General features: G+C 37.2%; 2 protein-coding genes across 3 annotated transcripts in view; one reads left to right on the top strand and one right to left on the bottom strand.

The window, feature by feature from the left end:
• syn3 (synapsin III) overlaps nt 1-27,802 on the top strand; it is a 67,260-nt gene that overhangs the window by 25,492 nt on the left and 13,966 nt on the right. The window lies entirely within an intron of this gene.
• On the bottom strand, nt 67-20,649 carry LOC307158033 (metalloproteinase inhibitor 3). 2 transcript variants are annotated; one of them, XR_013821176.1, is made up of 6 exons: nt 20,453-20,649; nt 11,757-11,839; nt 8,807-8,918; nt 7,083-7,204; nt 1,620-3,662; nt 67-302 (listed from the first exon to the last, which is right to left on the bottom strand). XR_013821176.1 is itself a non-coding variant. In XM_079870163.1 (5 exons), exons 1-5 carry the CDS (start codon nt 20,574-20,576, stop codon nt 3,465-3,467), a joined length of 639 nt encoding a protein of 212 aa, XP_079726289.1. In that variant the 5' UTR covers nt 20,577-20,649; the 3' UTR covers nt 67-3,464. The 2 variants fall into 2 exon arrangements, 1 of the variants encoding a protein (XP_079726289.1); XM_079870163.1 differs by having other exon boundaries at nt 67-3,662.

Raw genomic sequence — 27,802 nt, 5'->3', positions numbered from 1 at the left:
TAAGTCACTGCTTTAACTACTTTAACTAGTCCTCCGAGAACAATAATGACGAGATAGAGCCACAGAGCCATTTTCACAATCTTTATTATAAAAATATAAAACAGAGAAATTAAAAACCGAAACATTCTTCGAAAAGCTGCTAATTGAAAAATGGTACTCTCTCTCTCTTCTCTTGCACACACACACACACACACACTTTACACAAGCTTTCAGATTCTTCAATGAGAGTAAAACAGGTCTGATCTGAGCAGAAAGTTTGTGTTACGTAGACAAAATATTGTTATAAAAACTTGAGTTGGAGGCTGAGACCGAACCCTCTTATTCTAGTTAACTAGTGTTCAGACGCTTCAACCGGCAGTTGACTAGTGTTTCAGACGCTTAACTAGTTAACTAGCGTTCAGACGCTTAAACCAGCAGTCAACTAGCGTTCAGACGCTTCAACCGGCAGTTAACTAGTTTTCAGATGATTAAACCAGCAGTTAACTAGCGTTCAGGCGCTTAAACCGGCAGTTAACTAGTGTTCAGGTGATTAAACCAGCAGTTAACTAGTGTTCAGATGATTAAACCAGCAGTTAACTAGCGTTCAGACGCTTAAACCAGCAGTTAACTAGCGTTCAGGCGCTTAAACCGGCAGTTAACTAGTGTTCAGATGATTAAACCAGAAGTTAACTAGCGTTCAGACGCTTAAACCAGCAGTTAACTAGCGTTCAGGCGCTTAAACCGGCAATTAACTAGTGTTCAGGTGATTAAACCAGCAGTTAACTAGTGTTCAGATGATTAAACCAGCAGTTAACTAGCGTTTAGACGCTTAAACCGGCAGTTGACTAGCGTTCAGGCGCTTAAACCAGCAGTTAACTAGTGTTCAGATGCTTAAACCAGCAGTTAACTAGCGTTAAGATGATTAAACCAGCAGTTGACTAGCGTTCAGACGCTTAAACCGGCAGTTGACTAGCGTTCAGACGCTTAAACCGGCAATTGACTAGCGTTCAGGCGCTTAAACCAGCAGTTAACTAGCGTTAAGATGAATAAACCAGCAGTTAACTAGCGTTCAGGTGCTTAAACTGGCAGTTAACTAGTGTTCAGGTGATTAAACCAGCAGTTAACTAGTGTTAAGATGATTAAACCAGCAGTTAACTAGTGTTCAGACGATTAAACCAGCAGTTAACTAGCGTTCAGACGCTTAAACCGGCAGTTGACTAGCGTTCAGATGATTAAACCAGCAGTTAACTAGTGTTCAGACGCTTAAACCGGCAGTTGACTAGCGTTCAGATGATTAAACCAGCAGTTAACTAGTGTTCAGACGCTTAAACCGGCAGTTTAGCGTTCAAGCGCTTAAACCGGCAGTTAACTAGTGTTCAGATGATTAAACCAGCAGTTAACTAGTGTTAAGATGATTAAACCAGCAGTTAACTAGTGTTAAGATGATTAAACCGGCAGTTAACTAGTGTTAAGATGATTAAACCAGCAGTTAACTAGTGTTCAGATGATTAAACCAGCAGTTAACTAGTGTTAAGATGATTAAACCAGCAGTTAACTAGTGTTAAGATGATTAAACCGGCAGTTAACTAGCGTTCAGATGTTTTTCCGTCTGATCTCAGCCTCCAACTGAGGAATGGAGCAGAAATTCTGATGAAATTAACATGAGTTTAGTGGTAAAAAATGATTATTCTAGCAGTTCTGATCTGATTTACTTCAAGCACGATTATTGTGTTTGATTCATATTCGGTACCCTCAGAATCAGGACGAATGTTCACTTTTCCATTTAGAAAATGTATTGATGAAGCATTAGATTTCTCTCATCAGCGCGGTCTAGATGTAGAAAAGACATTGATATGAAGATGATTCATCTACTGATTATAATCTTTGTTTTAAAATAATAAAAAAATACTAGTCACAATTTCATAGCTTATATCATAAACAGCAAGAAGGAAAGAGTCAAACGCACGGGTCGCTCTGTGTTTGTGCTGGAACGAGCTTATGCATCAAATCTAAATAACCGAAACCCAACGTTTCAGCACAATCCAGAGTGAGCATCATAAATATATACTGAACAGTATAAATCTGGCACATGACATTTATCTGCGTACATATACAATTTATATCATTTAAATCATGTTTAAAAGCAATACAGCACTATAAAAGAGCGGTATTATTGCATTCATAAATTACTTCATATCTCAGTGGGTCGTGTAAATGAGGATCAGTTCGTTTCGTTTGGGGTTACCCAGCTAACAGCTAACGTTCTCTCAACGTTAACGTTACAACATTAATAGAACGTTCATTCAAAGTTATCTGGTCTTTAATAATGTTCTCAAAACTTTAGCACAAAAACGTTCTTTATACAGTCAAACCAAAATATATTCAGACTCCTTCAACATTTCTCACATTCTCACAGTTTATTCGCTATAGTTTAGAGAACGGTAATAAAATATGAGCAGAACTCAGTTGATATTTGACTGGTTTTGTCCGTCCTTCTGTTAGACTGTCTCACACATGAATTATGTTGAATATCTGTCAGCTGTTAAATTTAACTACACAATTAGATAATACCAGTTTAGCTCAACCAATCACCAAGCAATGCTTCATTGTGTTCAGTCTGTGTGTAAAAGAGCATTAGCAATTAAAGACAAAAGACTTCAGCAAAACATGATCAGCTCAAAGTGTCCCAATCATTTTCGGTCCCAAATTTTTATAGATTTTACTGGTAGTCGCTGTATGAAGAATATTTGGGTATAATATGTCACAGTTTGCTTGATTTTGCTCTCCTCACTTTTTTAAATGAACTACAGTGTCCTGATCACACTAGTGAAAAAAAATATCAAAAATTATATTATTCTGGTGTCTGAATAATTGTCGGTTTGACTGTCGATCATGGAGTATTTTTTTAATTAAACATTTCAGTTGGACGTTTGTTTTTAAACGTAACTTTTTTTAAATGTTGCAACTTGTTTCAGAACGTTCATGTTTGAAGAATGATACAATGTTAATGTTCGCTTAACGTTTAAAAAACTGGACGTTCATGGAACATTATCGTTCTCATAACTTAATGGGAATGTTAGCGAAACGTTATAAACAAACGTTGTTCCAGTGACATTAATAGAACGTTCGTTCAAAGTTATCTGGTCTTTAATAATGTTCTCAAAACTTTAGCACAAAAATATTCTATATATATATTCAAACTTTTTTTTTTAATTAACGTAATGTTTTTTAAATGTTTCTGCTTGTTTCAGAACGTTCCATAATGTTTGAAGAATGATACAATTTTAACGCTTTTTTTAAACATTTAAAAAACTGGACTTTACCGTTAGCGAAACGTTCTTCGAACATGTTTTAGTTAGCTGGGTAATCGCTCCAGGCCTCACGTTTCATCTAAGTGACGTGACCCGTTGCTGAACACACGTGATCTGATGTGGGGCAGTTAGTTATCAGGTGTCAGGACGGGGTCGGGGGTCAGGGGTCAGGGTTCAGGGGTCGGTGGTGTTGATGGTCACTTTGTCGCGTGTGGTCATCCCTCGGTACCAGCTGCAGTAACCCTCTTTCTGCTGAATACAGGCGTAGTGTCGGGACTGATACCCGGGGTATCCGAAGTGGGACAACATGTCGGTCCACAGGCACTCGTGTTTCGAGGTCACGAAACAGGGCAGAAAGTGGCACGGCTTAATCTGCAAACAGAGGAAAGTGTGTGTCAAGTCAAGTCTCCTTATTTATACAGCGCTTTTTACAACACAGAGTGTTTCAAAGCAGAGATAACAGGAAAATAATGCAACAAAGTTTATTTACAGAAGAAAATAGTGTCACAGTCCAGCTTAAAGGTGCAGTGTGTGATTTTTAGCGGCATCTAGTGGTGAGGTTGTGAATCGCACCCAACAGAAGTTACGGTTGCCGACAGGAAGTGATGTCGTCGTCTGAGACAGCAGAGAGTAGCCAGTTAAACAATGAGGTTTCTTTACAAAGATCAATTATGATGTTTACTTTATTATTCAGTAAAACTATATGTTATTGCGAATATTATTGTGACTTGTTCATAGGGGTGTGACGGTTAGTATATAACCGTGAGACCGACGGTTATAGTCGAACACCGTCATTAGATCTCTATAACCGCCAAAACCGTGTTATTAAAATATTTTTTACAAAACATTTTTATCATAGAGAATGTTTAAACACTAATTAAAAACAATTGTTAACAGTCTGTGTCATTAATGGTCTATGTTGTTTCCAACTGTATTTGATTCTTTGCCAAGTACCAACGCAAGTTTTGTTTAGTAAATCGTCAGACATGATTTTTACCACTTCATTAAGTTTTGCTTTGTAGAAAGCCTTTCTTTAAAGCGAATTTCGTTTTGTATAAATTGTATATTAATTTTAATAAATGTTTCATCAACCAATTGCATGTATTAAATAAAAAGCAAATGACAATATAATAACCGTGACATGGAGGCTCCGATGCGCCGCATTCACTTGCATTGCATTGTGAACTAGAGCGCATCTCATGGTAAATGAATGAAACTCAGCGTAGGCTTATGCCTCATACATTACCATTAAATATCTTTGCTGCATCCTTTCTAGAACAGACAAGGGCTTTCTTGCGGCTCGCATCAGCAGAGCATTGCATCGTCCATAGACCGCACAACACTCAGCGGATGGCGGGCGGGTGCGGCTTTGAAATTTGGTCAAAAAACGTTGGTGCGGATGATGAGTTTTGTGATGCGGTTGCGGATGAAATAATACCCCATCTACGTATCTCTATCGATAACAACATTGAACACTACACAAATATTTTTTTTTTTTTTTTAATTTAGGCGATCAAATAGCTAATCAGTGTCTGCTCGTTTATTCAAACTAAGTTGTCCTATAACAGACGAACGTCGCAACGCCCCCCCCCCCCCCGCCCCCGACGACGGTTATGTTACGAACCGTCACATTTGACTCACGTCATAACCGTCATCACCATTTCTGAAACCGGCACACCCCTACTTGTTCATCATTGTGTCAGTGTTTTATGCGCTGACTTTAGCTCGCTTCTTTACACGAAGAACAACATAGTGACGAAACGCTACGGGTGACGTCACACACACTACGCCCATATTATATGCAGTCTATGGTTGAAACTGGCGGTTATGGAAAGGGGCGGGGCATTTCCCAAACACGCTCGACCTATCACAACACACTGCTCCAGCCGACCAATCAGAGCACAGTGTGCTTTTCAGAAGGAGGGGCTTCATAGAGACAGGAAGTAAACAGAGCGTTACTGACAGACTGGGAAGACAGGAGCCGCAACAATGGAGAATATGAGGAGAATAATCAACATTCAAGCAGATAAAACGTTTTGTGTTTGTCAAAGCCTGTATTATTTGTACTGTAAAGTTATTCAGTTATTTTATGGATTAGGATGTTAGACTTTGCTCTACCCAACCATGCGTTATTCATTTTTTCAGTCTTTTATTAGTCTTTTAAAAAACCCATTAGCTCCTGTCTTCATTTCAGTGCTCGTGTTTGCTTTTGAAATGTGTGTGAGTGAAACTAGGCGGATCGAAAGAGCTGGTAAATAACAGTTTCCAGGTGTTTTATGAATGCAGGTCATTCAGAAGCGAATCCTCTTTAACCCCCGAGAGCGTCTGCCGTCATGAAGTCTTTATGGAGACACACTTGTTATCTGTGACCAAATATGCATGAATTTTCTTTATCTGTCGGTGTTATTTAAGGAAGACTGAAGCGATTCCTAAGCGAACTGTGTGTCTGCATGAGTGAAACTAGATTAATTTCCCCAAATTCCGTTTGTGCTTTAACTCGTGCCGTCACACGTGTTTAGCGATATACCGACGGGCGGCGCTCAGATCCAGTGATGATCTGTGGTTCTGTGTCTCAGATCTGAGTCCAAACCGGTTTCAGTTTGGCTTCTGAACCAGCGGTTTAATCCTGGTGCCAAACATCTGGATCCTGTGTGGATCATGGGAAGGCAGCAGCTCATGGAGACAGTAGGTCATGTGATGGATGACATTACCCAGCATGCAGTAGGCGTCATTTCTCCGTCTAGGTTAACTATTGACCCGACTGTGAGTAACACACTTCTAGACAAAATAACCTTGAATTTGGTTGCATGTCGTTTTTGCCAAAATAACTTGCGAGATGTATGATATTCCATCATGTGAGCAAAGTCAACAGTGTTTACAAGTTGTTTGGTTTCATTTCTTAACGTAATTAATTTCTTTATCTAATTGATGACTAGTTTATTCTTGGGCGATGGTTAGACGTCTATAAAATTTTAAATTTGGTTTAAATTTGGATGGATAGATAGTTTTATTTAATGCCATGTCAGAATCTAAGGCTATTTTCATGGCAAAAATTTAATTACAAAAATACAAATATCATATAAATACAATAAAACCAAGCAAATAAACACAAAAAGTCATATTATAAATTTTTTTTCAAATTATCATATGATAAAAAAATTAGGGCTGTCAAACGATTAATCGCGATTAATCGCATCCAAAATAAAAGTTCGTTTTTACATAATATATGTGTGTGTACGGTGTATAATTATTTTCTATATATAAATACACACACATGCATGTATATATTTAAGAAATATTTGCATGTATATACTGTGTATATATATTTATATTATATATAATTTATATTATATATAAATATTTTATATATAAATAACAAATTTTTCTTAAATATATATGCATGTGTGTGTATTTATATATAGAAAATAATTATACACCGTACACACACATATATTATGTAAACACAAACTTTTATTTTGGATGTGATTAATCGCGATTAATCGTTTGACAGCCCTAAAAAAAATCCAAAACCTTTTCAGGCATAATCTTACTAATTAAGTCCTTAAGAGAAATAACTTCATAAAAGAGCATCCTGCTAGTATTAAACCCAGGACAGTCCAATAGAATAAGTTTAACAGAGAGGGGAATCTACAACACATGCATAGAGTTGGTCTTCACCTTTACGCACGACCTCTGGTGAAAAGCACTGGACCAGATCTAGTTTAAAGAGTGATTAAAAGCCTGATATTGATGGCTATTAGACGTCTTTAAGCGAGTTGTTGTTGAACTCACCCTGCAGTTACAGCCCAGCTGATAGCGGTGGTTGATGCCCTTCTTCTGGGCCAGAGACAAGCGTTCCCATCGCTCGTTGAAGTTACACAGGCCGGTGTAAACCTTGCCATCGTGAACACGACCTGAGAGGGCAATCAGGGCCACACATTAGTTCAGCTTCAGTTATATAGCACATTTAATACAGTGTTTCTGTCGTGTGTCCAGTCCAAATATCTAAAAATTCTCAAATTTACTAGAGAAGTAAACTGACATAAGAAATGTTATCTTGTTTTCTGATTTAAAAAAAAATTGCTTAAAGCAAGCAAAATTATTAAGAAAAACAAATCTTAATTCAAATGGAAAACAAGAGTATTTTTCTCACCCCATTGGCAGATCATTTGCATGTTTTAAGCAAAAACTCACCTAATTGTATATTTTTTTTATCAGGAAACAAGACATAATTTCTTTATGGAATTTTACTTATCTAGTAAATGCTTCTTGATTTAAGAATTTTTAGATATGATAAGTGCTTTACAGAACAAGATTAAAAGAAGATGTAGCATGCATAACAACAAATAAAACAAAAAATAAGAGCAACTTAACTAAGAGTAACCATAAAACAGGAGTAGCTAAACAGTATCAGACTCAAATATTAGTGAGTAAAACCAACCAAAGAAAACAATCAATATATTCTTGTATTTTAAAAGAGACTTGAGAGCAGAGAAGGGGCGGTTTACACGTCAGTGTTCCTTCAGGGATATCCTCTCTCTCTCGGGTTAGATTAAGCAGTTAGCCGGTTATATTTGACTGTTTGTGTCTTATTATCAGAACAGCTGCGCGTCACATGATGGTTCGCTCTGTAGATGATCTCAGTAACGCTAAAGAGAGACACTATCAAGAGCCTCAGCTGATCACAAACACACGAGGCAGATTCATGCCACGAGTGTATTGGCATTGACTGATAAATATAAAAGCAATTCAAAAGACACATTTAACCCTTGTGCAAAAAAATAAAATAAGTTTAAAAAGTGAAACACAAAAAGTTACATAGGTTTAAGTTTATGAAAATGATTTATGAACATTATTTTATATCAAATGTATATTTTATGAAACATGTTGAACTCAAAATCAAAGCCGTAAAAGAGTGTTTCAAATTTGAGGTTGAGATCTCAAAAAATGAGCTTTCAGTGAGAGTGTGTTTGAGTGCAGGACCAATTTTTTTATTACACACATACAAACCACACTCTGACACCCACACCAACACACACACACACACACACACACACAAAGTATCGCTGCATAATTTGTCCAGTTGACTCTATAATATGCAGAAGCAGAAACAGGAATAAAGCAAGTGTTTGCTTTATAGGCCAAACCTGAGAAAATGGCACATCTGGTAAAATATAGTAAAATTGAAGCGATTCTGAAGAATGAAAGCCTGTTAACAGAGATTGCATCATTTTATAGTTAAATGGCCATGGGATTAAAACTTGCAGTTTTAATGGGTTTCAAAGGGGACATTCTTGTCCTGAAGGTCCTGAGAGGAACTATTGTGTGTTTCTGGTGCAAAATAGATTTTTTAAAGGAAATGGGGGTGAAATAGTAAAATTCCAATATAAATACACACCTGTGCCAAAATGTATGCAGTTGGCATTAACACAGGCAAAATGATCAAGAAAACTAAACTGAAGAAGACAAAAAGGGTTAAACAAGAACCCAGAGTGATGATGACGGCGGCGTCTCACCTGTGATCAGGTACTGGTATTTGTTGATGTCAAACTTGACTCCGCACATGCTCTCGGTGTTGTGTGTGTAGATGTACTGCACATGCTGGATCTTGTCGAAGCCCTTGTACATCTACAACAGATGAACACAATCAGCGACACACACACATCAGAGCCGCTTTAAGTGATAAATAAGATATTCTCACATTTACAGAGGGAATATCTGAGGAAAAAACCTGCTTTCTATAATATATATTTGTCTGTTTGTTTGTGTGATATATACTAAAAACAAAACTATTTTAAAAGAGCTTAGATGAGTTATAAAAGCTTTAACTAGTCTAAAAAGAACATAAACTAGTCTAAAAACTTAAACTAGTCAGTGTTTAAACTAGACTTAAAAAAGCAGTCTAGTTTAAAACTAGTTTAAAAGAGCTTAAACTACTCTTAAAAGTGATTAAACTAGACTGAAAAGAACATAAATGAGCCTAAAAGAGCATAAATTAATCTAAAAATGTAAACTAGTCAGTGTTTAAACTAGACTTAAAAAGCAGTTTAAAAGAGCTTAAATGACTAACAAAAGCTTTCACTAAAAAGTGTAATGTTGTAAAAATATGTAAGTGTGTAGTAATCTCTCTGTGCTGGCTAGTTCAAGTTCATTTATTTGTCATATATACAAATAGCAAAGACAATTTGTACATTGAAATGCATTCAGGCATTCAACAGTAGTGCAATATATACAATTCTACATACTTTAGAGAGATAAATATATATTTACATTAAAGTATTTAATATAAAATAGTAAATATGCAAAACAAATATATGTTTGAATGTTTGCTTTGTGTATTAAATAAATAAATAGTATAGTATGTGGAGTGTTTTTTAAAGTAAAGGGTTTGTGTGCAAAAACCTGGAGTAGAGTTTCTGTCAGGATATATGTTAAGACAGTGTGTTACGGGTTACGGTTCGATTTACTGCATAACCAAGCGCTTGTTTTGATTTGGTTCTGTGTGACATACAGGAACAGGGAGTCTGGGAATAAACACATCTGGGATGTTTTGCCTTTGGCCTGTGTTTAGTCTAGAGCCGGAGATTCAACCTTCACAGAAACCGTGGGATTCGAGAGCAGATCATGTGATTTATCAGCTCGTCGTCTGGTGTTAAACGGCTAGTTCACCCAAAAATGAAAATTCTGTCATTAATTACCCGTAAGACCTTCGCTCATCTGCGGAACACAAATTAAGATATTAAAGATATATAAGAAAAAATAAATAAATCGACTTTATTCAGTAATTTCTTTGCTTCTGTATTATTTGTTGTGGTGCTCTCGTGAGCGCGCGCCGGAGACTGATACAGAATAAATTACTGAATTAAGTCGATATTTAATTTTTTTGGCGCACAAAAAGTATTCTCGTCGCTTCATAAAATCAAGGTTGAACCTCTGTAGTCACATGGACTATTTTAACGATGTCTTTCCTACTTTTCTGGGCCTTCAAAGTGTTCATTAAATTGCTGTCAGAGGCTAGGTTTACATGCAACCAAATAATCCGTTAGTAATGGGATTGACGGCTCGATCGGATTTATACGCCTTCATATAAAACACCGTAATCGATCCGATTGAGCTCGATCCCAATGGAATTTCGATCAGATTGAAAAATGTATTCCTTTCCTAATCCGATCGAGAGAACATGTGAACACTTGATCAGATTAAAAACCGAAACTGAAAGAACTGCACTTGTGCGATGATGTAGAAATAGCGTAATGACGTAGAAAATGACGTAGAAATAGCATAATGATGTAGAAATAGCGCAATGACGTAGAAATAGATTAATGATTTAGAAATATCGTAATAACGTAGAAATAACGCAATGACGTAGAAAATGACGTAGAGATAGCATAATGACGTAGAAATAGCGTAATGATGTAGAAATAGCGCAATGACGTAGAAATAGATTAATGATTTAGAAATATCGTAATAACGTAGAAATAACGCAATGACGTAGAAAATGACGTAGAAATAGCATAATGACGAAGAAATAGCGTAATGATGTAGAAATAGCGTAATGATGTAGAAATAGCGTAATAACGTAGAAATAGCGCAATGACGTAGAAAATGATGTAGAAAATAGCGTAATGACATAGAAATAGCGCAATGACGTAGAAAATGATGTAGAAATAGCGTAATGATGTAGAAATAGCGTAATGACGTAGAAAATGACATAGAAATAGCATAATGATGTAGAAATAGCGTAATAACGTAGAAATAGCGCAATGACGTAGAAAATGATGTAGAAATAGCATAATGACGTAGAAATAGCGCAGACGTAGAAATAGCGTAATGATGTAGAAATAGCGTAATAACGTAGAAATAGCGCAATGACGTAGAAAATGATGTAGAAATAGCGTAATGACGTAGAAATAGCGTAATGACGTAGAAAATGACGTAGAAATAGCATAATGACGTAGAAATAGCACAATGACGTAGAAAATGACGTAGAAATAGCGTAATGACGTAGAAATAGCACAATGACGTAGAAAATGACGTAGAAATAGCGTAATGACGTAGAAATAGCGTAATGACGTAGAAAATGACGTAGAAATAGCATAATGACGTAGAAATAGCACAATGACGTAGAAAATGATGTAGAAATAGCGTAATGACGTAGAAATAGCGTAATGACGTAGAAATAGCGTTATGATGTAGAAATAGCGTAATGACGTATGACGAGCTATTCGTCCTGTTGAATAAAGTGTCGTATAAATGAGTGTCTCGTCCTCCTATAGTCAGTGCTGGTTTCAGACGAACTGGTTTTGGCCAGTTTTACTGTGTGATCAATATAAGCTGCGGCACAAGTTCCGAGGATGAACGAAGGTCTTGCGGGTTTGGAACGACATGAGGGTGAGAGTAATTAATGACAGAATTATATTTTTGGGGTGAATTAACCCTTTAAAGCAGGTTTTCACATCAGCTCACCTTCATCTGTTTGACGGTGTAGCGCAGGGTCCCGAACGGACGGTCGTCCATGAGCTTCTTGGCCACCACTTTTGCCCTGATCACTGCAAAACAGACACACACAGATCAGAATCCCAGAATGCATTGAGACAGGTGGGGGGGGGGGGGGGGACAGAAATGCATGAGAAATGTGCTTTTTTATGGCTTAAAAAAACAACTAATTTATTTATTATTTATTCCACTCAACTAATTTATGCTCTTTTTAGACTAGTTTAAGCTCATTTAAAGTCTAGTTTAAGCTTATTTTAGACTAGTTAAAGCTAGGGTAGGTAGGATTTTTCTAAAAAAAAACCATTCCAAATTTGTTTAAACTGTCTTTATATACCAATACATAATTAAAATGTAAGTACTCTGAAAAAGAAAGTATAAAAATCGAGTGTCTGTAGACCTCTCACGACTGTTGTAAACACAGCTCATTATTTCCATTCACTCCACCCCCTCCCTTCTGGGCTCCTTCTAAAGCCACGCCCCCAAAACACATGAACGCGCGACGCCAAACGCTCAGGCTCAGCTGAAGACGCATTTATTTACCTGAGACGAGTGGAGAGGAAGGAGCGCAGTACATGCAGTGACATGTCAGAATCACATGTAATAAAATACCTAACTTTATCACTATGAATATAAACAAATATGATGGCTTTTAGTACTCACTATCAAGCTAGCATATCGATACTGGTAAAGTTTAAAATATATTTTGTTTGATTCGGTAACGAGCTATATTTATAAGGCAAAGCTAGGTTGCATTGATACACGTTTTTCCATTACCATCAGTTAAACTGTGATGAAGGTGAATTTCGTGTAAGAGTCATAACATATACGGTGTTTTGCATGTAAGAGTTTCCATGATGAAAACATTGTTGACTCTGATGAGGACTAACGTTACACTCCGGTGACAAGTACCGCATCGTCGGTTCGAGGACAGGTCCACTCCGGGGACGAGGGCGAAGCAGAGGAGGTCGTTCAAGAGTGCGGGCAGGGTCCGAGGAAGTAGTTTAGCAAAGTAGCAAAGCTGGCATTGGTACTTTTTGCTGCATTTTCTCAGCCATTGTGCCGCAAACTCCTGCTTACTCGGTGTAGTGAGCTGAATATTTCCGGGAACGGTGACATGTGATGAGTGCACGCAGGGCTGTGCATGCAGTGGTGCTCGGGCACGAGACATGAAGGCATCTGATTGGTTCTTTACATTCGCACCGAATGGCAGTGATTGGTCAGAGTTTTTACTGTCCTGCAGCTGCTACAGAGGTCAGATTTTTTTCATTCCTTTTTCTGAACACATAATGTATTGACTACTATCAGAATGGAAGGACCATTTCACCCAGTATAAGAAAAAATGTTTCTGAACAGGATTACCTACCCTACCTTTAAAGCTTTTGTTGGTCATTTAAGCTCTTTTAAAATCGTTTATGCTTTTTTAGTCTATATCACAGACACACACAAACATATATATATGACAGCATGTGTGTGTGTGTGAGTGTGTGCGTGTGAGTGTGTGTGTGTGAGTGTGGAACTAGACTGCTTCCTCAGAGACCGCAGAACGAGGCCATGTCAATACGAGCGTCCTCTTCCCATAATCCCCTGCAAACACACTAGAGTCTCCCGTCTGTAACCTGACACGCGTGTGTGTGTCCCGTCGCCCATCACGCATGACACACTCGTGTGACGCCTCGTTTACAGCGGTCAATGTCCAGGTCTGACAGAGACCGGCGCTGGAATGCTTGTTATCTTCCACTGCTGGAATTTCCTTCCCAGAATTCTTTGAGGCTCACATTCCTCAGACCAGTGGGAAAAAAAAACCAGAGGAAAAGTTCATTCCTCCCGCCATCATCAGCGAACAGGGAACGCTCTGGCAAAGTTGAAGTCTAGGGGTGACCGAGCTTTTTCCATAACCGCACCGAAACTCTGGAACGGTTTACCGATTCATATCAGAACTGCACCAACATTACATATTTAATATTTTTTATTAATTTTAATATTTCAACTGTAGCTGTTTTTTTAATTGTGCTTTATAAATAAATTGAGATTGAGATTGCAAAGTTTGAACAAACGTTCTTCCAGTAACATTAATAGAACGTTCAATCAACGTTATCTGGTTTTTAAATTTCAATATAATAAATTAAGTTGTATTTATAGATATTATTTAATGGACCTGAGCTAATATGTTGTTATATATACTAATGTTAAATATGTTAAATACTGTGAGAAATGAACGTATTATCTAACGGGACCGAAGCGTTACGTCTCCTTGGTCGCCGTTGGCTTTTGGCTTGCTTAGATGTGGACATTTAATTTAATATTCTACAATATTATTGATCTGATGACAGCATTATATGAGAACTGAACTGAGCTGGATGATGACATCACGGTTTCTCCAGAGCAACTATATATATATATATAAATGAACTAAATTAATAACTTTTTTACAACACAAATGAAACATCACTGAACTTACTTAAGCTGGACTGAGACGCTATTCTCTTCTAGACACAAACTGTGTTGCATTATTGTCCTGTTATCTCTGTAAAGCTGCTTTGAAACACTATTGTAAAAAGCGCTGTATAAATAAAGGAGACTTGACTTGAAAAGGTTTGACCTCTCGTCAGAGTTCAGAGGTCACGCCGTTGAACTCCAGTGTGAGGTCTGGAGCCGCGCTCTGATTGGCTGTGAGCCGCTGTGCCGGTTTTCTGGAACTCTCTCGTGACTCGAATGTTTATGTAACCCAATTCCTGTGAAGTCCACCTGTCCAGCCCTCGGCCTGGCCCACGGCGCGATCCTCACGGCTATATTTAAGAGCCCCTCCATAAGCCTCTGAATCATACATGAAAGCCCAGAGCCGACGCCCGCTGTGAGTTATGCATATTCATGAGCCGCACACAAATCTGACTTACATTTGGGAAAGTAGGTGGCCGTCCGCTCAGAGAGGTAAATGGGTTAGCGTGCAGAAATCTGAAACTCTCTTGATTCGTATGACAAAACTAGTGATCCGTATCATATTTAGTCAACCAATCCTGTTTTTATTAGACTAAAAGACTACATTTTACTCAATTAACACTATTTTAGTAGGGATGCACGTTATATATCGGCCACCATATCGGTATCGCCCATTTTTAATGTTATCGTTATCGGCTTGATAAAAAAAAATGTGGCCGATATATTAAAGCCGTCCCAATATTATTATCGTCCCAATAAGAATTTTTTTTTTTTTTAAGAATTATTTATTTAAATTTTTTTTTAAATGAAAAAAATTATAATATTTATAAATAATAAATATATACACTATATTGCATATTAATTATATTTTTACTGATTTAACATACAAAAATTTGGTGTAGAAAATTTTTCACTTTTACAGCAAGTAACGTATTGGATTCAAACATGAAATTTAGTTTTTTCTTGTAAAACACACTCCGGTAATTTTAGTTTTATTTACAGCTTAGAAAAAAAAAAGTTTTTACATTGTACATTTGAATTAATCTGAAGTTTTTATTACAGCCACCGTTTTAATGTTCGTGCACCGGATGCACGTTATATCGGCCACCATATCGGTATCGGCCATTTTTAATGTTATCGTTATCGGCCTGATAAAAAAAAACGGGGCCGATATATTAAAGCCGATAAATAGTGGATTATCTCTGGGGACGCACTGATATGAAAATTTTGACCGATAACCGATAATTTTTTTACATTTGAAAGCCGATAACCGATATATTTGCCGATAAATCTAAACCCAAATTTTTATATAATTTTTGAGAGCCTGATTACAAGAACAAAAGTCTCACCATTAAAATCCACGTCCCAAACACACAATTATAATGATGTTCTCAGTGGTGAACTGAAGAGTCTCAGCTGAAGGAAATACATTATTTATCGGCTTTAATAGCCTATATCGGCCAAATTTTCTTATTGTGACGATAACGATAACAGTAAAAATGAACACATATCGGCCGATACCGATATGGTGGCTGATATATCGTGCATATCTAATTATTTCCTTCAGATGAGACGCTTCAGATGCGCACTGTTCAACATGATGGATTTGAATTGCTTGAAATATGATTGGAATCACTTCAAAAAGGAAAATAGGGTTCAGTGCAAGTCTGTCATATCGGCTACATAAAATTATGAGACCATTATAATTGTGTGTTTGGGTCATGGATTTTAATGGTGAGACTTTTGTTTTTGTAATCAGGCTCTTAAAAATTATATAAAAATTTTAATTTAGATTTATCGGCCAATATATCGGTTATCGGCCAAACTTTCAAATATAAAGAATATAAAGAATTATCGGTATCGGCCAAACTTTTCACATCAGTGCACCTATATTTTAGTCATGCTGCATAAAGGTTACATTTTTTGTTTAAAATTGTTATCTTGATTAACTTTTTAAGCACTAATCAAGAAAACACATGCTTTATTTGACTCATTTACTCATCTAGTTTCCTGATTATTATTAACAATATGAAAACTTGTAAAACTCTTAAAAGCTAAAACAGTGAAATTCCTAATTGTAATTAAAATTCCAAACTATGTTCATGTTTTTCTATTAAAACAACAGGAAAAAAAAAAAAGAGGTCGTGCAAGTACATTTATTCAGCAACCACAATTAGTCGAGAATCATGTTTGGATTTATTACAGTTCATCATTACTGAAGGTTTAATCTCAGATTTAGTCGTTAGCTGAAGTCAATGAACTGTCATGTTTTCAGATCACCAGTGCTTTATTCTCCGTGTAGAGAGAGAGCTCGGGCGCATGGTTGCCAGATTGAGAAGATTAAGTGTAATATACCAAGCAGTAAATGTGACCTTTTAAGAGCAAAGCTCTGATTGGGGGATTTAAACTCTTGGCATCTGGCAACCACAAGCATGAAAGTTCATAGAGGCTTGTTAAAAACTTGTTTTAATTACATATTAGTCTCCTGTTTGTCCAATAGTGAGATCGTCAGTAGCTATGTTTGCATTCAAAGTTTCACAAACACCAAACCAACATTTGAGATGCTGTGATGCCATTGGTCCGCCGATTACTCCAGTTATCCAATCACAGCCTCCGCTGAGGTTTTTATCGCGCATCGAGTGATTTATTCAGTAAATGTGTTTCCATCGTAGTTTATGCACAAACATATGTATCTGTCGTCTGAGTGTGTTTACGTGATATCCCAAAACCATTTTTCGATGTAGCTTTTGTTAACAAAATATATCACACGGAACGATTCGACAAGAACTGATCAAATGCGAACGCAATGCAAGTGCCTTCATAAAAGCATCTGCCAGATTGGTAAATGATTTTCCATTTATGTTTGAGTTTGTGTGATGTTTAACCAGAGCATCTCACCCCATCGCCACGTCAGATGGGAACCAGACCTCCGTTGGCAGGGTATTAAACTCCAGGGGCCAAAGTGTAGGGCAAAACACTAATCTGGAGCTTGAAAGGCCTTCAGAGTGAATGGAGCGTTTCAATTGCCTTCAAAAGCCCAGCCAACTGAGGCTACATGCGAGATCGGCGCCGCTAAACTCATTCTGGAGGCCGTATTGGCAGAACACCGCTATAACGGCGCGGGAAAGGCATGTTTAATGTGTGTCGATGAGGAATGTGGGTCTGGCGCTGATGCTCTTTCACAGTTTGTGCATGTGCTGTTCTTCTGTCCCTGTGATTTGATGATTTAAGGAGCACATTTGCACATTTGTGATTCATCTCCCGTGAGTTGATTACAGAGCGCGAGGCACTTAAACACGCGAGTCATAAATCATCCATCCGCCCGACGCTTTGAAGTAAAGCGAGGGAAACGAGACTGATAAACGGCCTGATCTTACGCCACTAAAGCAGCAATAGTTGAGCACAGTGATGCAGCCAATGTTCGCAACCCAGAATATTTAGATTTTTGTTTGTTTGTTAGTTAGGTGGAAAAAAATTACTCTTAAAATTAAAAAAAAATTAAAAAGTATTAAAAAATTTATATTATTTATAAATAATAAATATATACACACTAGGCTATATTGCATATTAATTATATTTTTACTGATTTAACATACAAAAATTTGGTGTAGAAAATTTTTCACTCATAAATTGCTAGTAAATTTCATAATTACAGCAAGTAACGCATTGGATTCAAACATGAAATTTAGTTTTTTCTTGTAAAACACACTCCGATAATTTTAGTTTTATTTACAGCTTAGAAAAAAAAAAGTTTTTACATTGTACATTTGAATTAATCTGAAGTTTTTATTACAGCCACCATTTTAATGTTCATTTAATATATTCGTTTTTCAAAATGATAATATCAATAAAAAACGGCATTATGTTGCAGTTTAAATGTTTGGATACAACTTGATTTTGACAGTAATCTTATTTATGAATTTTTTTTTAAAGTTTAAAAACTTCCTAATGTGAAATTTAAACGTTTGGATACAACTCAGTTTGTTGATTATTAAAAACATAATTTGATTACTTGATTATCGCAGAATTTTTATTTTTCGAAATTTTTATTTCCGTTGCATTCACTGATTTCGGTGCATTATTAATTGTGCGGTTTCTCGCCTCATATAGATTTAAAGCGCATGTTCCATATTCTCTGCAGCTCTTTGTTACCCAGAAGCCATTGCTCCATCTGATGCCTCTGGAAATATGTTACACATGGCAGCGGAAAGCAAAGCCTCTTGCATTCTGTAGTTCTGGAGGAAATCTGTGCGCCTGGCGTCCCGCCACCGATTCAGACACGCTCACAATAGCCACAGTCTTTGCCTTTCATACAGCATGAATACCAGCACAAAGCCAAAGTCACATTTTATGGGACATCTCAATATCTAGTTTATCCACAAACACATCATCAGTATGCAAGTCATACGTGGCCTCTTAACCAGACAGTCCGGCTCCCATTTCATCTGAGCGGGACCTTGAAACCCGTTAAACGTAGCAGGACACGCTAAAGTCAACATGAAACGCTGTTAAAATAAGCCGATTATATTCTATCTGAAAGGTGATTGATAACTGAAGAGGGATTGATTATGTATTTAAGGAGGATGATGATGAGGAAGTTGTATTTTGACCAGAAAGTGCATTAAGTCCATTATAATGTGTTCAGGAACCCAAATCTGAGCAAAATCACCAATACTTCTAAACAATTACCTAGTTTTTAGTGTAAAATTGACCCTCTTTACCTTGTATCTATTCATTTTTATTGTTATGAGATGATTAAAGGCCCGTTCGCACCAATGAACGTTAACTATATACGTTTTATTAATCGTTGTAAGTCTGTCAGAATGGTGATATTTGCATCATTGTAATGACAGAGGAACGATATCGCTGGAATCACTTTCGGAGCGATTTTTTGCTGATGAACGATAAAAACACTGACAGCCAATCGGAATAAACGCCCAAAACACTGACAGCCAATCAGAATCCATCCTGCTTTAGATAGCGCAAGCATTTAAAGTGACAGACGACAAAACTGCAGCACGTTTATGATAAACAGAACTATAACGTCCGTTGTTGTGAGGCTAATATAATTATCGCTATAGATATTATTATAGTTTTCGTTATTGGTGTGAAAGAGCCTTAACTCTTAGAGAATAGCAGAGTAACGCCATAACTATAACGATAAAGTCACCGAGGAACGATATTGCTGGAATCACTTTCAGAACGGTTTTTTTCCAGCTGATAAAAACACTGACAGCCAATCAGAATGAACGATAAAAACACTGACAGCCAATCAGAATCCGTCCTGCTTAAAAGAGCGCGAGCATTTAAAGAGACAGACATCAAAACTGCAGTGCTTATAATTAACAGAACGATAACGTCACGCTAATATAGTTATTATAGTTTATTATAGATTTTAATAATTTTATTCATTAAAGTCTTTTTTAAATCAGAGAAGCCCTGATCTCAGGGTTAATGGTTTTCTGCTAGTTTCAATCATTTGTGCAGTGATTGATGTATTACTGCGGTGAACCTCATCATCTCTGTCTTCATTAAACCCTTCCGAAAACATCACAGATATTCTGACATACTTAACATGAAGACTTCAGATGGACTAAATCTGAGTCACTGAAGATACAGGCGCACAGATGAGCCCAGAAGATGAAGTTTCGTGTTTTCTCTCGTTGTAAAGAAAGCTTAATATGCATATTTAGTGAGCTTCATTCATATTGTTAATATAATCAGACACGCGCAATTTAGCAGTTTGCGTTCATATTCCGCGCTCATGTGTCCGCCTGTATATAGTTTGCTCTTTAAACATCACTGTATTGGTCCATTAAGCCACGTTACACGTTTTAGAAACTCCAAACATCCTAATAATAGTATATTTTAGGATCACTTATTTATCAAATAAGAGGAAAAAGTGTGAAAAACAACATCTCCAGTTGCGCTCAGCGTTCGCGTTTGTTGCCATGGATACCGCAAAAACTTTCCGCGTCTCGTGTTTGCGTGTAAACGCGCAATGACGCACTTGAGTTTAAACGATATTAGATCTTATGATGAGGCTTTATAACATATGATGAGGCGTTATAACACAACGCTATAGGAAAACAGACGCGCTCGGGTGAAGAACATCTGCGCGCGCTGATGTTGAGTAAATATGCGCTGACTGTTACATAATATGCATCTCTCACAGTGCTGTATTATGAATAACTCGCTGCTCACTCACACTCACACACACTCTCTCTTACCGATGTCGGAGTTGCAGTACGCGTCCTGTGGATGAGACATCGCGCATGAACACGCGTCCGACGCCTGGTTCATCAGACACACGAGAGAGAACAGGAGAGACACGAGCACTAAACACGGCTTCATGCTGAAGATTAATAATCACACTTTCTGACAGCGCGCTTCAGACGCGAGGTACATATAGTGCGCGCGCGGTGACGTCACGCGCGAGCGCTGCAGCCGCCGACCAATCACAGCGCGCGACATTAACATTACAGGCGCATGACGTAATGGAAGTGACTTCATAAAGATTCTATTTTTTTTATTATTATTTCGCCCGTGTTTTGAGGTTTTCTACAGCAGACACGTTTCCACTATGAGGCTGCAGATCGAGACGGAAAAAAGCGAGTCTTTGTGGAAAGAGAGCATGAATAACATGTTACGAGACTGTGGCTTTCATCAAAAACCCACCCAAAAAAACCTCAGTGACTCACTGGTGTTGATCTGCAATACCAGTTTGAGCACACCTCCTCATTCTTCATTACGGCACTGTATGGAACATATGAATAATAAAGTCAATGAAACTGTGGAATCACACAATATGGATGTATTGGAATAATGTGGTAACCAAACATCGAATTAATTTAGTTGAAAAACACTTTCCATTTGTTAACACTATTTAATTGGTGTTAATTATAACGTGAACTCTAATTATGAACAGTTAACATTAATAAAAGTTATTAAATACTGTAATAATAATAAACTTTATTTTCTATATAGCACCTTTTAAAAGTTTAATCTCAAAGCGCTTAAAAAATAAGAAAAATAAAAGAGAAATACAACAATATAAAAGAAAAGCATTCATAAAAGAGAAGAACATTTAAATATACAATACAAATATAAAACATGTTATCAAAGCAAATCCATAATTAAATTATTAATTAAATTATTGCTCATGCATTGACTCATTTTGTTTCCAGTTTTTATGCTGGTGTTTATTCAGCATTAATAAGATTTTGTTTGTATGATCATATGAGGCGGGTGATGCACATTCTCCTGCACTTCGCTCATGTTTTCCTTGTGGTTTATATTACATTTGACTCACTTAATAGTAGACGCTATTCATATTCACTATTTCATCATTTTGCAAATATTTAAATGCGATTATGGCAGATTGGGTCTGGTTTCTCCGACTGAACTGCACATTCTTCATGTGTTGATTCAGTTACTCAGAGTTTCTGTGATGGAAAACTGCAGATCTGCTCCTAAGAATCCCATAATCCTCCATAAACACTCACAAACGAGCCGTACTGATCTTAATCCCGGTGTGTTTGGGAGATATCTCAGCCGCTCTACTGTACGCTTTACTGTACTGAACCTGATGAGGAATTAATCTCCGGAATGACTGCAGCTTTACGTCTTCGGCTCAGGAGTTCGGGAGCAGTGTTGTGTGGAACTCATTACAAGTAACTTGAGTTATGTAATCAGATTACTTTTTCAAGTAACTAGTAAAGTTACGCATTACTTTTTCAGTTTACAACAGAATATCAAAGTTACTTTTTCAAATAAGTAATGCTAATTACTTTTACACATTATTATTGACTGACAGCTCTCCTGTCCTCATGTTGAGAGAAATAAACTCAGGTGTGTGTGTGTGTGTGTGTGTGTGTGTGTGTGTTTTACTCATTCAGTAAAACATTAAAATGTTAATGTTTAATGTTTAACTGGATGTTAAAACATTCAGTATTCATCAAAATGAATAAAAACAGTAAAATGCATTCTCAGAATTTTACACAAAACTTTTATAATTAACTATATTTAAATTACACAAATATACTTTATGTATTTAATCTCACTTTATTAACCGATGTCTTTGCTGCTGACCTTCAATGATCTAATTCAACCATACTAATAAACAAAAATGACTTTAGATTAGATTTAGAAATAAGAGTTATTTTTTAACTTATTTATATAAATATTTTTTATTTGTTCTTCTTCTCCTGTCTCCTATTGTTCTTTAATCCAGAATAACAGAAGCTTAAAGGTTTAAATATGCATATACTGTACTCTACCTCTACTGTACTCTACTCTACCTCTACTGTACTCTACTCTACCTCTACTCTACTCTACCTCTACTGTACTCTACCTCTACTGTACTCTACCTCTACTGTACTCTACTCTACCTCTACTGTACTCTACCTCTACTGTACTCTACTCTACCTCTACTGTACTCTACCTCTACTGTACTCTACCTCTACTGTACTCTACTCTACCTCTACTGTACTCTACCTCTACTGTACTCTACCTATACTGTACTCTACCTCTACTGTACTCTACTCTACCTCTACTGTACTCTACCTATACTGTACTCTACCTCTACTGTACTCTACCTCTACTGTACTCTACTCTACCTCTACTGAACTCTACTGTGCTCTACTGTACTCTACCTCTACTGTACTCTACTGTACTCTACCTATACTGTACTCTACTCTACCTCTACTGTACTCTACCTCTACTGCACTCTACTGTACTCTACTCTACTCTACCTCTACTGTACTCTACCTCTACTGCACTCTACTGCACTCTACTGTACTCTACTGTACTCTACTCTACTGAACTCTACTGTGCTCTACTGTACTCTACCTCTACTGCACTCTACTGCACTCTACTGTACTCTACCTCTACTGTACTCTACTCTACTGAACTCTACTGTGCTCTACTGTACTCTACCTCTACTGTACTCTACTGTACTCTACCTCTACTGTACTCTACTCTACTGAACTCTACTGTGCTCTACTGTACTCTACCTCTACTGCACTCTACTGTACTCTACCTCTACTGTACTCTACTGTACTCTACCTCTACTGTACTCTACTCTACTGAACTCTACTGTGCTCTACTGTACTCTACCTCTACTGTACTCTACTGTACTCTACCTCTACTGTACTCTACTCTACTGAACTCTACTGTGCTCTACTGTACTCTACCTATACTGTACTCTACTCTACCTCTACTGCACTCTACTGTACTCTACTTCTACTGTACTCAACTGTACTCTACTGTACTCTACCTCTACTGTACTCTACTCTACCTCTACTGAACTCTACTGTACTCTACCTCTACTGTACTCTACTGTGCTCTACCTATACTGTACTCTACTCTGCCTCTACTGTACTCTACCTCTACTGCACTCTACTGTACTCTACCTCTACTGTACTCTACCTCTACTGTACTCTACTCTACCTCTACTGAACTCTACTGTGCTCTACTGTACTCTACCTATACTGTACTCTACTCTACCTCTACTGTACTCTACTCTACTCTACCTCTACTGTACTCTACTCTACCTCTACTGAACTCTACCTCTACTGCACTCTACTGTGCTCTACCTCTACTGTACTGTACTGTACTCTACCTCTACTGTACTCTACCGTACTCTACCTATACTGTACTCTACTCTACCTCTACTGTACTCTACTGTACTCTACCTCTACTATACTCTACCTCTACTGTACTCTACCTCTACTGTGCTCTACCCATACTGTACTCTACCTCTACTGTACTCTACTGTACTCTACCTCTACTGTACTCTACCTCTACTGTACTCTACCGTACTCTACCTATACTGTACTCTACCTCTACTGTTCTGTACTGTACTCTACCTCTACTGTACTCTACCTCTACTGTACTCTACCTCTACTGTACTCTACCTATACTGTACTCTACCTCTACTGTACTCTACCTCTACTGTGCTCTACCTATACTGTACTCTACTCTACCTCTACTGTACTCTACTCTACTCTACCTCTACTGTGCTCTACCTATACTGTACTCTACTGTACTCTACCTCTACTGTACTCTACTCTACTCTACCTCTACTGTACTCTACTCTACTCTACCTCTACTGTACTCTACCTCTACTCTACCTCTACTGTACTCTACCTCTACTGTTCTGTACTGTACTCTACCTCTACTGTGCTCTACCTATACTGTACTCTACTCTACCTCTACTGTACTCTACTCTACTCTACCTCTACTGTACTCTACCTCTACTCTACCTATACTGTACTCTACCTCTACTGTTCTGTACTGTACTCTACCGCTACTGTGCTCTACCTCTACTGTACTCTACCTCTACTGTACTCTACTCTACTGTACTCTACCTATACTGTACTCTACCTCTACTGTACTCTACCGTACTCTACCTATACTGTACTCTACCTCTACTGTTCTGTACTGTACTCTACCTCTACTGTACTCTACCTCTACTGTACTCTACCTCTACTGTACTCTACCTATACTGTACTCTACCTCTACTGTACTCTACCTCTACTGTGCTCTACCTATACTGTACTCTACTCTACCTCTACTGTACTCTACTCTACTCTACCTCTACTGTGCTCTACCTATACTGTACTCTACTCTACCTCTACTGTACTCTACTCTACTCTACCTCTACTGTACTCTACCTCTACTCTACCTCTACTGTACTCTACCTCTACTCTACCTCTACTGTACTCTACTCTACTCTACCTCTACTGTACTCTACCTCTACTCTACTCTACCTCTACTGTACTCTACCTCTACTGTACTCTACCTCTACTGCACTCTACTGTACTCTACTGTACTCTACCTCTACTGTACTCTACCTCTACTGTGCTCTACCTATACTGTACTCTACTCTACCTCTACTGTACTCTACTCTACTCTACCTCTACTGTGCTCTACCTATACTGTACTCTACCTCTACTGTACTCTACCTCTACTGTACTCTACCTCTACTGTACTCTACCTCTACTCTACCTCTACTGTACTCTACCTCTACTCTACTCTACCTTTACTGTACTCTACCTCTACTGTACTCTACCTCTACTGTACTCTACCTCTACTGTACTCTACCTCTACTGTACTCTACCTCTACTCTACTCTACCTCTACTGTACTCTACTGTACTCTACCTCTACTGTACTCTACCGCTACTGTACTCTACCTCTACTGTACTCCACTGTACTCTACCTCTACTGTACTCTACTCTACTCTACTCTACTATGCTCTACTGTACTCTACCTCTACTGTACTGTACTCCACTGTACTGTACTCTATCTCTACTGTACTCTACTGTACTCTACCTCCACTGTACTCTACTGTACTGCACTCTATCTCTACTGTACTCTACTCTACTGTACTCCACTGTACTCTACCTCTACTGTACTCCACTGTACTCTACCTCTACTGTACTCTACTGTACTCTACTCTACTATGCTCTACTGTACTCTACCTCACTCTACTGTACTGTACTCCACTGTACTGTACTCTACTCTACTATGCTCTACTGTACTCTACCTCTACTGTACTGTACTCCACTGTACTGTACTCTATCTCTACTGTACTCTACTGTACTCTACCTCCACTGTACTGTACTCTACTGTACTGCACTCTATCTCTACTGTACTCTACCTCTACTGTACTCCACTGTACTCTACCTCTACTGTACTCTACCTCTACTGTACTCTACCTCCACTGTACTGTACTCTACTGTACTGCACTCTATCTCTACTGTACTCCACTGTACTCTACCTCTACTGTACTCTACTGTACTCTACTCTACTATGCTCTACTGTACTCTACCTCACTCTACTGTACTGTACTCCACTGTACTGTACTCTATCTCTACTGTACTCTACTGTACTCTACCTCCACTGTACTGTACTCTACTGTACTGCACTCTATCTCTACTGTACTCTACTGTACTCTACCTCTACTGTACTGTACAGGAGTAAATATGCATTTCCTTCATCCTGAGGATTATTCAGTTTTGGTGTGAAAATAGTGAAACATTTACCAAAAATAGAACTTTTTTTGTAGTTATTAAAAAACAAGCAAGCCCAGCCCAGGTGAGAAAAGGTAACGCAAAAGTAATGTAACACATAACTTCATAAAAAGAAACTAAGTAACTTTTTTTGGGGAGTAATGCAATATTGTAATGCTTTACTTTTAAAAGTCAAGTCACCTTCATTTATACAGTGCTCTTAACAACATAGATTGTTTCAAAGCAGCTTTACAGTGCACTGTAAAAAAGTATTTTCATGATTTATTATCACAACTTTTTATCTTTTGTCAAATCAACTTAGATAATTAATGTGGTTTCAGATAACTAAATATTTTGAGTGTATGTTAATTAAACCAATCACCTTCTTGTATTAACTTAAAATTTTAATTTTAATGAACTAAAAATTTTAAGGCAACCAGGAAAACAACAATAACTTTTTACAGTAATAACAGGAGATTACAGTAACAGATTGTTTAGGCTTTACAGCAGCTCTAGAATAAAGTTATTGTCCAGATAAAGTTAGTTTTGATTGATTTACTTCCGTTGCGAAGATCATTAGTCATTAACTTGCTTACATGACACCGTTCTAACAGAAAACCCTCAGTGCGCTCCGCCCGCTCAGAAAAAGTAAGTTTCCCCAACATTGTTTGTGATGTTGGGATGTGTGTCTATATTTGTTCTCCCAAATGGAGTCCGTGAGTCAGAGGAAATGTTTCTGCTGTTACAGAGTCCATCGGGAGAACGAGAGAGTGACGTTGAGCTCAGAAACACACACTTCAGCAAACTCTGCTTTATCTGCCGCATCAGACGCTTGTGATGCTCATATCGGGGTCCGGGGCCTTCAGGGCCGAGAGGGAGCCGGGGGGGGGGGGGGGGGGGGGTTGGGAGCGACAGGGGGGCGCTTGGAGAGAAGCAGGGCAAAACACAGATGTTAAAACAAATAAATAAATACATTTGATTAACATAAAATTTGAATTAAAATTAATCAATAAATGCATTTTTTTAAAATAAATAAGAAATTAATACAATTAAAATAAATTGATTAAAATAAAATAATTAAAATGAATTAAATCAAAATGTATTATTTTAATTTAAATGGATAAAAATAAATGCGGTCAAGATGGAAATTAATAAATAGAAATAGGATTAAAATAACTAAAGCACTTAAATCAATAATTTAATCAGAGTTTGATTCAAACTAATTTAAATAAATAACAAAGTAATACGATAGAATAAATTAAATTTATTAAAATTACATTAAATTTTATTTAAATATAAATAAATAAACATTTAATTTTTAAAAATACATTTTTATTTAAATAAATAAATAAATAAATAGAAATAGGATTAAAATAAGTGAATCACTTATAATTTAATTTAATAATTTTATAAAAAAAGTAATTCCATAGTTTAAAATAAATTGTATATAAATTAAAATAATATGAATAAATCAATAAAATACATCAAACTTGCATCTAACAGGATAGTTCAGCAAGTTAAAAATAAATGCAATGATGTAATGTAATAGAAATATAGAAATATGT

Source organism: Squalius cephalus, assembly GCF_949319135.1.
Source record: "Squalius cephalus genome assembly, chromosome: 4".
Taxonomy (NCBI): domain Eukaryota; kingdom Metazoa; phylum Chordata; class Actinopteri; order Cypriniformes; family Leuciscidae; genus Squalius; species Squalius cephalus.
Note: the sequence above shows the minus strand (reverse complement) of the source record. Positions and strands in the feature narration are given on the sequence as shown.

Excerpts from the sequence above, each read along its gene's own strand:
- LOC307158033 (XM_079870163.1), bottom strand. The coding sequence starts at position 20,576 with ATGAAGCCGTGTTTAGTGCTCGTGTCTCTCCTGTTCTCTCTCGTGTGT. Across the intron at positions 8,919-11,756 it reads ACACCGTCAAACAGATGAAG|ATGTACAAGGGCTTCGACAA; the intron begins GTGAGCTGATGT and ends CATCTGTTGTAG. Across the intron at positions 7,205-8,806 it reads ATACCAGTACCTGATCACAG|GTCGTGTTCACGATGGCAAG; the intron begins GTGAGACGCCGC and ends TTGCCCTCTCAG.